We start from the raw sequence: 15,467 nt of genomic DNA, 5'->3' as shown, positions 1-15,467 counted from the left end.
GGCAAATTGCTTGCTCTAAGAAATTATTACAATTTGATTCACATGCTTCAGAAACTTTACAAGATACCAAAATACCTATGACAACACCTATAGAAGATTAAATTATTTATTTTATTAAGAATAAAATATATTGCCCTGGCTGGGTAGTTCAGTTGATTTAGGGTGTTTCTTTTTATTGCATACTTTCTTCATATGAACAATGGTGCTGAATGGGAATTTTACAAAATTCAGTCACTCAACTTTTATTGAGTGCCTTGGCACAAGCACTGTTCTGGGTGCTGCGGATAAAGGGATGAATAAAACAGACAAAAAACAAACAAACAAAACACACACACACACACACACACACACACACACACTAGAGGCCTGACACATGAAATTCATGCAAGAGTAGGCCTTCCTTCCCCTGGCTGCTGGCACTAGCTTCCCTCTGGCACCCAGGACCTTCCAGCTTCCCTCCGGCCACTGGCCACTGGCAGGCACCCAGGACCCAGGCTTCCCTTGCAGCCCCAGCTTCATACAGAAGGTCATCTGGTCTAATTAGCATATATACATTAGAGGCCCAGTGCATGAAATTCTTGCACTGGGGGGGGGGGGGGGCGGCTGTCTCTCAGCCCACTCGCAGTCAGGGAGCTCTTGGACAACCTAGCACTGCCACAGAGGCAGCAGAGGCTCCCACCACTACCACTGTGCTCCCCAGCCATGAGCCTGGCTTCTATAGCAATGACCACCAGGGGGCAGCTCCTGCATTGAGCATCTTACCCTAGTAGTCAGTGCAAGTTATAGTTACTAGCCGTTCAGCCATTCGGTCAATTTGCATATTACCTTTTATTATATAGGATCTACACAAATAAAAGAGTAACATGCTAATTGACCATACCTTTGTGACGCCCACAGGCCAATCAGGAGTGAGTATGCAAATTTACCTAACAAAGATGGTGGTTTAATTTGCATATGTAGGTGCTGAGTGGCTGGAGGGTGGGACACAGGCATTCTACACTACCCCAGGCACTCCGCGCCTCTGGGCAGTGTGGGAAGGCAGAAAGGCCGCTCTTAGCCAGAGCAGAAAGGTGGCTCCGGACAGAGTGAAAGTGGTACTGGCAGTCAAGGGAAGGAAGGACCATTCTTGCATGAATCTTCATGCATCAGGCCTCTAGTATGTATATATATTTACACATACATATATATGTATAGTGTCCCAAAAAATGTAAACACATTTTAACAGCTGATAGCTCAATTGATATTTTTCTTTTCAGATCTAACCCATTGGAATTAATAATTATTCAACATGTATATACATTTTTGGAGAGGCATTCTGTATATACATGAATATATATGCATAACCATGTAACCACCACCCCACTATATTTTGTTTTAATTGCAACTTAATATGAAGAAGCCATTTGGAAAATATATTATTGGAGCAAAGGGAGGAACACAAATATCCTATTTTATAATATTTAGGTTCTCTTTTATTCAGCTGTTTCAGAAATCACTATTTCACTCTAGATTACTCAGCTCCTGAGTTTTTGAAATCAAAAGCTATCAATATAATTGTTTGCATTCACTTGCAATTATTCTAACTCTATATTTGTTAGATTCAGGTGTAGTTTGAGTCCTGTAAGACTTCGGGGTTTTTTTTGTTTTGTTTATTTTTTATGTTTGTTTATTTATAACTTTTCTTTCAACCAAAATATCCCCAGGAAGTGAGGAGAATGAGTTTATATGACACATGGCCACTTTCAGACAGCTGAACAGTCTGTCTCTACACATCTCCAGGTGGCTGTCATGCAAGTAATCTAGGATGTGATCGGTGTCCTCTAGAATTGTTCAGTGTGGCAGTCCTGGTGGTGGTGCATATGTTTAATGCATAGTTCTGAGTGTCACAGAAACTGCAATCACTAGGGGGGGGGGCGGGGGACAGTATATTTCAGTGATGTTTAATTGATAAATATTGCCTATTCATTCATTCCTTATCATGTTTTCATTCTCCTAGTAATCTTTTATGGACTTTCAGTAATTACTGGGCATGGCACACCATTTTAAAAGGCAAAATATCACAGCCCTGGCCAGTGTGGCTAAGTTGATTGGAGTGTTGTCCCGTGCACTGATGAGTCTCAGTTCAGATCCAAGCAGGGCACATACTCAGGTTGTGGGTTTGATCCATGATCCGGGTGCGCTCGCTCTCTCTCTCTCTCTCTCTCTCTCTCTCTCTCTCTCTCTCTCTCCCACCTTTCCTCCTCACCCCCACCCTCCTCCTTCCTTCCTCTCTCTCTCTCAAATCAGTTTCAAAAAAGAAAGATTTTGAAAGCACATAAAAATAACTACTATATGAATGTGTCCCTTAGACATCATCATTCCCAACACTTTAGTCTTTTTTTTTTCCCAATAAAACCAGCACAGACAAGCAGTGTATCAGGGCATGATTAACTTAAGACTTTTAAAATAAGGACATTTCTGAAAACAGACAATATGTATATATTGCTACTGTTTTACAGGCATATTTTCTCTATTTTTCACTATGGAAATTGTATATACTATACATCACAAACAAAAGCAGAAAGGATAATAAAACAAAATCCTCATGCACCCATCCCCCAGCTTCAACAGTTACGGCCTTTTTTGTAAACTTGTTTCATCTACCACCCCCACCCCTGTGGTGTTTTTGTTTTGTTTTTCCTTAGTATTTTTTTTTTCTATTCAGCTAAAATTCTATAACGTACAGTTAACCATTTTGTGCTAATCCTCACCTGAGGATATTTTCCCATTGATTCTTTTTTTCGAGAGAGAGAATAGAAAGGAGGAGGAGAGACAGAGAGAAACATTGATGTGAGAGAGACACATCGATTGGTTGCCTCCTGCAGGAGCCCCAACCAGGCTTGGAGATAGAGCCTAAAACCCAAGTATATGCCCTCAACCGGAATCAAACCCAGAACCCTTCGGTCAGTGGGCTGACGCTCAAACTACTGAGTCAAACAGGCTAGGGCTATAGTTAACCATTTTTAAATCTAAAAATATTAATTGTGCTAAAAACACATAATATAAAATTTGCCCTTTTAACTATTTTTTCATGGTTTCATTTTTGTAATGTTTTCACTGATTTTTAGAGAAAGAAGGGAGAGGGAGAGGGAGAGGGAAACACCAATGAGAGAAACACTGATGGGCTGCCTTCTGAAGGCCCCATATCAGGGATGAAGCCCACAACTCAGGCATGTGTCCTAATTGGGAATCAAACCAGTGATCTCTTGGTTCATGGGTCAGTGATTAATCACTGAACCACACTAGCCAGGTATCTCTTAAACATTTATAAGTGTACTGTTCAGTAGTGTTCATGATATTTACATTGTCAGGTAACAGATTTCTAAAACTTTTCATTTAGCAAAATTGAAATTCTATACCCATAGAACAACTACCTATTTCCTCCTACCCTCTCCTCCGCCCCAGCAAAAATTATATTTTTTGTTCCCATAATTTTGACAACTCCACATATCTCATATATGTGGAATTATATTGTTCTTTTGTCATTGGCTTATTTCACTCAGCATGATGTCCTCAAGTTTCATCCATGTTGTAGCATGTGTTAGAATTTCCTTCCTTTGAAAGGTTGAATAATATGCCCTGGCTGGTGTGGCTCAGTTGATTGGCACCATTCTGCGGGCTCAATCCCCTGTAGGAGGCATACAAAAGGCAGATGATTGATGTTCCATCTCACATCAATGTTTCTCTCTTTCTCCCTCTCTCTCTAAAAAAAGACACAAAAAAACAAAACAAACAAAAAAAATAAAATATTTTAAAAATAAAAGGTTTAATAGTATTCTATAGTTAATAATTTTAAATGTACAATTTAGTGCTTTAAAATGCTGTGCAACCATTACTTCTCTCTAGTTTCAAACATATTTTTAAAATATATTTTATTGATTTTTAGAAAGAAGAAAGAAGGGTAGGGAGATGGAAACATCAATGAAGAAGAAACATTGATCAGCTGCCTCTTGCATGCCCCCTACTGGGAATCGAGCCCAAAACCTGGGTATGTGCCCTGCCTAGAAATCAAACCATAACTTCCTGGCTCATGGGCTGACACTCAACCACTGAGCAACACCAGCTGGGCTCAAACATTTTTCATCATCCCAGAAGAACAGCCCATATCCATTAAGTAATCACTTTGTTTCCCCTTCTGTGAAGAGGGAAACCCTGGCAACCAGTAATCTGCTTTCTGTCTCTATGAATTTGTCTTTCCTAGGTTCTTCATATAAATGAATCATACAAAATGTGACCTTTTGCGTCTGGCTTCTTTCATAATGTTCTCAAAATTCATCCAAGTTGTAACATGTGTCAGTAGTTCACTCCTTTTTTTGGCTGAAAATATTTCATTATATGGCTATACTATAATTTATTTATCTATTGGACATTTGGGTTGTTTTCACTTTTTGGTTATTAATAATGCTGCTATAAACATTCATGTACAAGTGTCTTTATGGACACATACTTTTACTTCTCTTAGATATATACCTAGGATTAAAATTAGTTGATCATATGATTGTTCTATGTTTATTTTTTTTAAAAGATATTTTACTAATTTTTACAAAGAGGAAGGGAGAGAGAGAGAGAAACATTGATGAGAGAGAAATATCGATCAGCTGCCTCCTACACAATCCCTACAGGGGATCAAGACCAAGGTACATGCCCTTGACCAGAACCAAACCCAGGATCCTTCAGTCCACAAGCCAATGTTCTATCCATTGAGCCAAATTTGTTAGGGGTAACTTAAAAAAAAAAAGTCTTTTTACTGGTTTTAGAGAGTAAGGGAAAGGAGGAGAGAGAAACATTGATGTGAGAGATAAACATCAATCCATTGACTCCAGCATGCACCCCAACTGGGGATAGAGGCATAACCGGGCATGTATCCTGACCAGGATTGAAACCAGTAACCTATCAGTGCACCATCGACACTCAGTCAACTGAGCCACACAAGCCAGGGCTATTTTTAACTTTTTGAGGAATCACCAAAATGTTTTTTCCATAGCAGCTGCACCATTTTTCATTCCCATCAGCAATGTATGAAGATTCCAATTTCTGCACATTTTCTCTCCTCTTCCCCCCCACCTCCCCCTTTTCCCCTGCTTTTGATTATAGCCATCCTAGTGAATGGGAAGTAGTATCTCATTGTGGTTGTGATTTGCATTTCTTTAAAGACCAGTAATGTTGAGCATCTTTTCATGTTCTAGTTGGCCATTTGTATGTCTTTGCAGAAATGTCTATTTGAGTCCTTTGCCCATTTTTAAATTGGGTTGCTACAAGACTTCTTTATATATTCTGGATGTTAAATTACTTTTAGCTATATAATTTGTAAATATTTCTCCATTCTGTACATTGTCTCTTGCTTGATAATGCACTTTGATGCATAAAAGTTTTTAGAACTTTGCTGAAGTCTTATTTATCTATTTTTTCTTTGGGGGATCATGGTGTCAAATCTAAGAATCTATTGTCAAATCTGAGGTCATAAAGATATATCCCTATGTTTTATTCCAAGTGTTCTATAGCTTCAGCTTTTATAATTAGGTCATTGATCCATTTGGGGTTAATCTACACTAATAAAAGAGAAACATGCAAATTGACCATCCCTCCGCTACACCCACCAGCCAATCAGGAGTGAGTATGCAAATTAACTGAACAAAAATGGTGGCAGCTGTGGAGCTAGAGCGAGCAGGAGAGTGGGTTTTCCCTAGCAATGGAGGAATCCAAGCTTCCCACCTGCCCTGGCTACCACTGAAGGAGTGGCTGGGAAAACAAAAGAGAGGCTGGAAGCCTGGGTGGCCAGGGGGTGTGACCAGCCTGAAAACAGCCCTCAGCTCCTCACCCAGGCTGGCCACGCCCCCATGGGGTGAGGGTCCCCGTTAAAGGGCATGGCAAGTCTGCAAACAGCCATCAGCCCCTCACCCAGTCTGGCCAGGCACCCTAGCAGGGACCCTCACCCCGAAAGGGGTTTGGCCAGCCTAAAAACAGCCATCAGCCCCTCACCCAGGCTGGTCAGGCACCCCAGTGGGAACCTCCACCCTGAAGGGTTGTGGCCAGCTTGAAAACAGCCCTCAAACCCTCACCCATGACCCCTCAGCAGGGACCCTCACCCTATGGGGGCATGGCCGGCCTGCAAACCACCACAGGCCCCTCACCCAGGCTGCCCACATCCCAAGGGAACCCCCACCCTGATCCAGGACATCCTTCAGGGCAAACCAGCTGTGCACCAGGCCTCTATCTATATTAATAAAAGGGTAATATACTAATTAGACTGGGTGATCTTCCAGGAGACCTTCCAGACATTTTTCTGGACAAAGCCATGGTGCTGGAGCCAAGGTAAAAGCAGTTAGAGGCCAGGATGGAATGGCAGTTGTGGATGATCAGGCTGGTGGAGGCAGGCCATTGGGAGTGATCAGGCTGGCGGGGGGTGGCAGTTTGGGGTGAGCAGGCCAGCTGGGGGGCAGTTGGGGGCAAGCACACTGGCTCAGGGGGCAGTTGGGGGTGATCAGGCTGGCGGGGGAGGGGCATTTGGGGGCGAGCAGGCTGGCAGGCAGAGTGGTTAGGGGCAATCAGGCAGGCAGGTAGGTGAGCAGTTAGGAGCCAGCAATCCCAGATTGCAAGAGGGATGTCCGACTGCTAGTTTAGGCCTGATCCCTGTAAACCAGCAGTAGGACATCCTTTGAGGGGTCCCAGACTGGAGAGGGTGCAGGCCAGGCTGAGGGACACCCCCTGCCCTGTGCACGAATTTTGTTCTCCAGGCCACTAGTTTTTATTTAGAGAGTGAGGTAGTTTCAACTTTATTCTCTTGAAGGTGGAAATCTGGTTATCCTAAGACTATTTGGTGAAGAGACTATTTTTTTTTCCACTTGAATGGTCTTGGCACTTTCTGTAGTATATATTTTTTTTATAATTATGCATTTTAAACTTAAACAGGTGACCAAAGGCAAGACATTCACAAATCCTCAACATCATGTCATTTCTTTCTTTTTAAAAAATATGTCTTTATTAATTTCAGAGAGGAAGGGAGAGGAAGAGAGAAACATCAATGATGAGAGAGAATCATTGATTGTCTGCCTCCTGCATGTCCCCTGATGGGGATCAAGCTTGGAACCCGGCATGTGCCCTTGACTGGAATCGCCAAATTGAAGTTTTTATAAATGAAATAACATGATGTTGCCCTAGCTGGTTTGGCTCAGTGGATAGAGCATCGACCTGCAGACTGAAGGGTCCCAGGTTTGATTCCAGTTTAGGGCACGTGCCCAGGTTGCAGCCTTTATCCCCATTAGGGGACGTGCAGGAGGCAACCAATCAATGATTCTCTCTCAACATTGGTGTTTCTATCTCTCTCTCCCTCTCCCTTCCTCTCTGAAATCAAGAAAAATATATTCAGCCGAAACCGGTTTGGCTCAATGGATAGAGCGTTGGTCTGTGGACTGAAGGGTCCCGGGTTTGATTCCGGTCAAGGGCATGTACCTTGGTTGCGGGCACATCCCCAGTAGGGGTGTGCAAGAGGCAGCCGATCGATGATTCTCTCTCATCGACATTTCTAACTCTCTATCCCTCTCTCTTCCTCTCTGTAAAAAATCAATAAAATATATTTTAAAAAAAGAAAAAAAGAAAAAAAAGAAAAATATATTCAAACAAAACCCTTCAATTTGCATCTCAAATCTATAAAGACCTTTTTAGCATAACTTTCCTACTATGATCAAATCTAATAAAATTAGCAATTATTCCTTAATAGCATTTAATATCCAATCTATATTCAAATATTTCTTATTGTTTCAAGTTTCTTTCATGTTAACTGTAAACCTTCTCATAGGCCCTGATCATGTGGGTTGTTATACTCCTGTTATTTCTCCAGGGGCGGTTAGATAGCAGAAGCTATCATAGTACCTGGCACATAATAGGAACTCAAAAAACTTTCACTTTCCTCCTTTACCCTTAGTATGCCATCCAATTTTCATTGCGTTTATTACCATTAGGCCCTAATTTTGGCATCAGTAGATGTAAGGTCCTTTTTATTAAATAAAAGTTTATTGCACAACTACTAGGTGTCAGACTAGGTGCTTTCTCTGTCCTGTGACATGGCCCCATCTTTTAGATGAGTTCTTTTCCCATGTTTGAGTTAAACCCAGTCTTCCCTCTTGTGCAATGAAGCAGTTTGAACTAGAATCGAGTCACTAGGTGATTTGTAAAGTCTGCTCCAGCTCTAAGTGTATGCCCTCTTTATTCTTGCCCTCTGATCCTAGTCCCTGAAATTTCCTGGATGCAACCTATCTGTTTGAAAGGCTCCTGAAAGTCTGCCTTTGCTCTTTTCAACCCTGCTCCAGAGATAGCTTCCGGTCAACTTGCTCAGCACCAAGTCCTCATTTTCTTTCCCCACCTAGATCATTTGATGTTTTTATGAGTTTCCTACTCGAGAATATAGTTACAACACAAGTAACACCTAGTGCTTCCTACAACATTTGAAATACTGAAGACCCCCACATTGTTAATTTTATTATATTTGATCAGAGACATATCCTTAATCTCCTGTAGGGGAAAGGGTCATCCTTAAATCCACAAACACTTTATGGGGACATAAATTTTTTTGTGTGTGTGGCTTTAATTTTTAAAAAAATATATCCTTATTGATTTCAGAGAGGAAGGGAGAGAGAGAGAAAGATAGAAACATCAAGGATGAGAGAGAATCATTGATCAGCTGCCTCCAGCACACCCCATATTAGGGATCAAGCCTGCAACTCCTGGCCTGTGCCCTAGACAGGAATCAAATCTGGACCTTTCAATCCGCAGGCTGGAATCCTATCCACTGAGACAAACCAGCAAGGGCTGGGTACAGAATTGTTATTACACTCTTGGAAGGAGGTGAATTTAGAAAAAGTTTTAAAAAGAGGGTGAAATTTCCAGCTTTGTCTGGGAAATAAGAAAATTCTCAACATTCCAAATGGTGCAATTGACTATTAATATATATTCCAAAAGGTTTATATTATTTTAAATGTCTTATAATTGCAATAGGGCTTTTAACTTTTAGAAATATTCATGTATTGTATCCAATCTGACACCATTACTATAAATTCATAATGAGATAAAGTGAGATGGAGTTTCTCTTAGGGCCATTCACGCTACTCAACACTATATGGCGTATTGGAAAGAGACCTAGAAAACCTGCTTTCTATTTTTGGCTCTGCCAACTACGATATGACTTATTTTTCTGTTTCTTCACCTGTAAAAGGGGAAAAATAGTCTTAGCTCTACCTATCTCTCAAGATTGTTTTAAGGATTGAAAGAGATAATGAATATCAATGTGCTTGGAGACTATACAGCTGTCCATAATTACAGTTGGCTTGTTATAAGCTTATCTTATCCAAGTAACCATAAATATATTCTCGTTGGAAAAGCCTCACATGATGAATTTGTATATTTTAATTAATCATTGAGTGACCCTTAGGTGCTGGGCCTTATGTTCTGAGTCTGTCCTGCTCAATCACTACTAGCCGCATATGGCCATTGAGCACATGAAATGTGGCTTGTGAAACTGAGGAATTGAAATTGTAATTTTAATTAATTTATATTTAAATATAAAAAGTGATGTGCAATACAATTATTGGCAAACTTTTAAACAAGTTGGACATGTGAATCTACTCTGTCAACCAAAAGGAAATCTAAATACAGATCATGGATTTCTGATGAAAGACTTACTAAAGAAAAAATTTTCTAAATTGGCATTAATTTTTATTTTTATTTCATGTTGAAATGATAGTACTTTTGGTCTAGTGGGTGAAAGAAAATATACTATTAAAATTAGCCTTGACCGGTGTGGCTCAGTTGGTTGAGTGTCATCTGATGCACCAAAAGGTCCCAGTCAGAATACATACCTGGATTTTGGGTGCGATCCCAGGTAGAGCTCGTGCGGGAGGCAGCTGATCTATGTTTTTCTCTTGCATCAGTGTATAGCACAATGTAACTAAACAGAAGCCCTAAAGCAAAAAAGTGCACCCTGGAATCTCAGGAATGAGCATGGAGCCTGCACACTGACCAGATGGTGTTTGTACACCATCAGTGTGACATATGCTTCCTATGGCTCAGAAGCTCTGCAGAAATTGCCATCTTCTTCAACTATCTACCATTCTCCTTTCTTCAATGCTCCAGCCACACTGGCCTTTTTTTTCTGGCTTTGAACACACTAATTCTGCTCTCACCCTCAGGCCTTTGTACCTGTCATTCCTTCTGCCTAGAGTGCTCTACCTCCTGATTTCTGCTGGCTTCTCCTTTCCCTTCAATACTCAGCTCAATTTTTACCTCCTCAAAGAGGCCTTCCTTGACCATCTATTCTAAATTTGGTCACCAACTCCAATTACTCTCTATCATGTCACCTTAACTTAATTATCCACATAGAATTTTTCTCTCTGAAATTAACATGTTTATTTGCTTGCACTAGAATGTAAGCTGCACCAGAAGAGGGACCTTGTCTGTCTTGTTCAACCTGTGTACTTTCAATGGCTACAATAGAGTCTGCTTTTGACTGAAAGGAAGAAAATATTCAACAAAAAGTTGCATAAAACAAAAGGGCTTACTTGTATCCCATAGAAAGGAACTAGGTGGCAGGCAGTGCTAAGATGGGTTCAATAGTTCAATGCTATCCAGATTCTGGACTGGCTTCTCTGCAATGATCTTGGCCTTCCCCTGTGGTTGCAAAATGGCTGTCAAGGGTACCCTGTTTCTCCGAAAATAAGACAGTGTCTTATATTAATTTTGCTCCCAAAGATGCGCTAGGTCTTATTTTCAGGGGATGTCTTATTTTTCCATGAAGAAGAATACAGTACAGATTTATTGTTAAATGAAAATAAAGGAAATTTATTACCTGTACACGGTACGATAGTACGGTAGTTGTCAACACAAACCAGACAAACTCTGAATCCTACAGTATCAAGAATTTACTCATTTATTCAATGACAATCCTGTCATCATCTTCTGGAACATCATCATAACAATCCAATTCCTGAATTTCCTGGTAATAAATTTCTTTTTTTCTTTTTAAAAAATATACTTTATTGATTTTTTACAGAGAGGAAGGGAGAGAGATAGAGAGCTAGAAACATCGATGAGCGAGAAACATCGACCAGCTGCCTCTTGCACACCCCCTACCGGGGATGTGCCCGCAACCAAAGTACATGCCCCTGACCGGAATCGAACCTGGGACCTTTCAGTCCGCAGACCAACGCTCTACCACTGAGCCAAACCGGTTTCGGCTCCTGGTGAATTTCTTGTGACTCCATTTCTTTCAGAATCAGTGGACCAAGTCTCTCATGTTTAGCCTAGGGGTGCCTTATTTTCAGGAGGATGCCTTATATTTCACTCACAAGGAAACCTGTAAGTAGGTCTCATTTTTGGAGGATGTCTTATTTTCGGGGAAACACGGTAGATGCATCACAAGAAAATATCTCTCTCAAAAAGAAGGAGTAGGTGTCTCTGCCCATCCCTTTTTGTCAGGGTGGAAGGACTTTCTCAAGAGCACTCCTCCCACACTTCTTTTTTGCATTCCATTTGGCCCAAATTGAGTCAGTGTCAAGACTATCCCACTAGTAAACAGAGTGAGAATTATCATGATTTTTTTAACCAGTCATAATTCATCACCTGGACCTGGGCCAGCCTTTCCTAAGCCCTGTGGCTCTGTCTTATACCTGAAGCATATTTAGGTTTTCTTAGCAAGCAAAAAGTGTGTGGCTATTATGGGGTAATCAACAGTGTGGGCCATGCAGGCATTCAAGGAATGGAAGGTATGAATTCATGCTGATACATCTACATGCAACAATTAACAAATTACACGCGCGAGCGCGCGCGCGCGCACACACACACACACACACACACACACACAGTGTGCAAAGCAAAGACTGCTAATACAAGGCCCCTGTCTTCAGAGTCACAGGGTCTCCAGGACCCTCCATCTATGCAATGTCAAGACTAATATGAAGCCCTAGCTAGTTTGGCTCAGTGGATAAAGTATTGGCCTGTGGACTGAAGGGTCCCAGGTTTGATTCTGGTCAAGGGCACATGCCTGGGTTTCTGGCTTGGTCCCTGGTGGGGGGCGTGCAGGAGGCAGCCAATCAATGATTCTCTCTCATCATTGATGTTTCTATCTCTCTCTCCCTTCCTCTCTGAAATCAATAAAAATATATATATTTTTAAAAAGACTAATATGGCCGAAACCGGTTTGGCTCAATGGATAGAGCGTCGGCTTGGGGACTGAAGGGACCCGGGTTCGATTCCGGTCAAGGGCATGTACCTTGGTTGCAGGCATATCCCCAGTAGGGGGTGTGCAAGAGGCAGCTGATCTATGACTCTCTCTCATCGATGTTTCTAACTCTCTATCTCTCTCTCTTCCTCTCTGTACAAAATCAATAAAATATATATTTTTAAAAGACTAATATGAAGACTGCTGAAATAGGCTTGCTGTTAAAAGACTTGTTCTTTGCCAGGTTACCAGAAACCATTAACCACGCCCCCCCCTTTTTTTTCATAACAAAGTTCCTTATGAAGGTGTGACTGCTTGGTTTTTGAAGTTGGGAAAAGTGCCCTCTGGCAGTTGTAAGAATTCTTTTAGAAGGTCTGCATGGTTCCCCAGAAATTATGGGACAGTTTCAAACTCTCCACAAATGAGGTAATCAGACAAATACTGCTAGATGAGTGGAGCCTCTCTCATTTTGCACTTGGGGAGGTTTTAGGGGTCACTAGTACTTCAGGATTCCCATTCTTATTTTTGCCTTAAGCGTGTTTGTTTTACAACTAGTTAGAAAATATCCTTTGGTTCTTCGAAAACAGTGGGAAGGCGAAGAAGTAGTAGGAAATGGAGCGGTGATGGCAGGGCACATGGAAAAGCTTCTAGAAACCCTAGACCTCCAGAGCCCAGGCAATGGCCTTCCCAATGCCATCCTTACCACAGCCCTGGTGCGCAGTCACTACTGAACTAGACTCAGGCTTCACCACCAGCTCTCCAGCCCTGGAGGTGGTGTTGGTGGAGCCTGACACTGCAAGTTTCCAATTCTCACCGCTCTCTAAGGAGGTGGACTCCGAGAAAGAGGGCCAGTTGAGTAAGAAAAACGCCCTGGGAGGGGAGAGGATCCAGGCTAGCCACTCGGGCGAGAAAACAGCTCTCCCTCCTTCCACAGTGGTTCGACCCCTCCCCAGCGGAGCACACAATAGGCGGCTGCTCCACGTTTTCAAAATCCATGCCGCCCGCGCCCTGGAGCTCGCGGGGTGGGGAGGACGCGGGCACTGCAGCCGCTGGGGCGGCAAAGGAACTCTGGAGTAGCGCACGCCCCACACTAGGAGACATTTTATTAACCGCCTTCTCCACTCTTCCCCCGCCCCAATACCACCACCACACGCGCAAAAACAGCAGCAGCCAGATCTCCCCTCCCGGATGCGGCTGCACCAGCAACAGCGTCTGCGGGCGGAGCCCAGCGATTGCCACTTCCCCCCTCTTCCCTCGTGACCTCGGCGCCCCCCGCCAGGTCTCACCCCCCCCGCACCCCCACATTCACACACCCTTCCTCCCAGACACGCCCTCCTCCTTGGGCAGGTCGCGCGCGGGGCTAGATTTCTCTAGGGGAGGGAGTGGCCGCTGCCGCCGAGGGGCTGGACGGCGAGAGAGTGAGGGAGGGAAGGAGGGGGCGGGGGGGAGGAGCCGCGAGAGGGAGGGCGGGAGGGGCGGCGGGCGCCGCGCGGCTATGTGGCCGGCTGGCCTGCGGGTAAACAGGGAGCAGCAGTGGCCTCGGCCGCCCGGCCCGGGGCGTTGAGCACACCCGCCGAGACCCGCACCCGTGGCCATGGCCGAAGTGCGCAAATTCACCAAGCGGCTCAGCAAGCCCGGCACGGCAGCCGAGCTTCGGCAGAGCGTGTCGGAGGCCGTGCGCGGCTCCGTGGTGCTGGTGAGTGGCCGGGGCGCGGGGCGTCTGGGGGACGCGCTTCGGGCGGGTGCGATGGCGCGGTTTCCGCGTGCGGGGGCTGGGAGCCAGCAGGCGCTCCGGGCGGCTCCCCGCTCCCGCGCTCTCCGTCTCCGGGTCTGTAAGTTTGCGCACCGGCCGCGCTGGCCGGGGTCGGAGTCCCGGGCGCCCGCTGACAGCTCCGCGGCTGCAGCGCGCGGCGAGGGCGTGTGCCCGCTGGACTCTGGCGGGCCATCGGGGGCTCGGGACCGGGTTCTGGGCCCGGGGTGTGAGCTGGGGAGCGGACCCCTCGCTGTCCTAGCCCCGCCACAAAGAACCGGGAATCTGGCGCTATGAGATCCCGATTCCCGCCTGCTGGCACCTGAGGCAGCCTGGGCAGAAGGATGCGTTTAAAGGTTTTGCACTTACACAGTAGCGCGCGCGCGCTCACACACACACACACACACACACACACACACACACACACCCACACACACACCGTGAATAAAAAAAAAAAAAAAAGAGAAAGAACCCCACCCAAAACGCCCTGAGCGTCCCAGCTCTGGCGGGCGATGAGAACAGAGGAAGCAGAGCCACTTCCTCCTGCTACTGGGGAGAAAGAGGCTGGTGTGATGAGCATTGAAGGGGCGCTTCTGCCGCTGCCGCCTTAGAGAGTGGGGACTGGAAACAACGGGGGTTCCAGAGCTGGTGGGTGCGGGTCGGCTGCTTCTGGGCGAGGTGTCCCCTGGGACCCAGGAGATGGGGGTCTGTGAGAGGTGTGGGGGAAGATGGAGAACTTAACAGCTTTTTCTTGTAATTTTTCAGTTCTGGTGTGGAGAAGCTGGGGTGAGAGCCCACCGCTTAGGCCTGGGGGGGATGGGGATTTGAAAGCGCGCTGATCCCCTGGGAACCTCCTCTCACATCCTCAGCCTCATCCAGATTGTCTGACTCTGGAGAAAGATCGTGGGTGCTAAAGGGCACTTGCTGCTCCTCCTGTTTTCTAGACACTCTCGCTAATTTCCTGGGCTGGGGAGCAAGCCCTAAATAAGCAATCAGACTGGTTAACGAGCGTTTTTGGTTACTTTGGCTTTGTTTGTTTGTTTTTGTGTTTGTTTTTTTTTTTCTCCCTCTCCACTCTCTCTACCTTACAGCGTATTGTATGCTGTGTTTAAATTTCATCATTTAAGAGTGGGCTCTTTTTGTTAAAACAACTTATCATCGACAGGGAACTTCACAGCTTTTCCTTGTAATTTTTCTGTTGATCTTGTAGAATCAGCGATAAAACCAACATTAAAGGGAGGCCAGGGGCCTGATCCCAACAGTGGAGAAAGTTGACATTAGTGGGAGTTCTGGAGGAGGATCAAAGGTAAAATATGTACCTTTGAGATAATGATCTGATCCCTAATAGCTATAACTGTGCAAAGCCAAGTGACTTTAAAGAAATCTCTCTATCTGGCTGAACCCTTGGAAGTTGAATCCTGCTGTTTAGCAGAGCAAAACCCAGACCTTTAATGTTTTTTAAATGGTCTT

General features: G+C 44.4%; 1 protein-coding gene across 2 annotated transcripts in view; it reads left to right on the top strand.

Annotated features, from left to right (window-relative positions):
* Positions 1–13,687: 13,687 nt before the first annotated feature.
* Positions 13,688–15,467, top strand: part of DOCK11 (dedicator of cytokinesis 11) — a 199,089-nt gene continuing 197,309 nt past the window's right edge. The window contains exon 1 of one of the 2 annotated variants that reach the window (XM_084870352.1): positions 13,688–13,943. In XM_084870352.1, coding sequence (XP_084726478.1) covers positions 13,842–13,943 — 102 coding nt within the window. In that variant the 5' untranslated portion in view covers positions 13,688–13,841. The remainder of the gene's footprint in view (positions 13,944–15,467) is intronic. The other variant, XM_084870353.1, reaches the window with a different exon arrangement.

This window comes from Pipistrellus hanaki (genome assembly GCF_964339955.1).
Source record: "Pipistrellus hanaki genome assembly, chromosome: X".
Lineage (NCBI taxonomy): Eukaryota > Metazoa > Chordata > Mammalia > Chiroptera > Vespertilionidae > Pipistrellus > Pipistrellus hanaki.
This window is presented reverse-complemented; position numbering and strand designations above follow the sequence as displayed.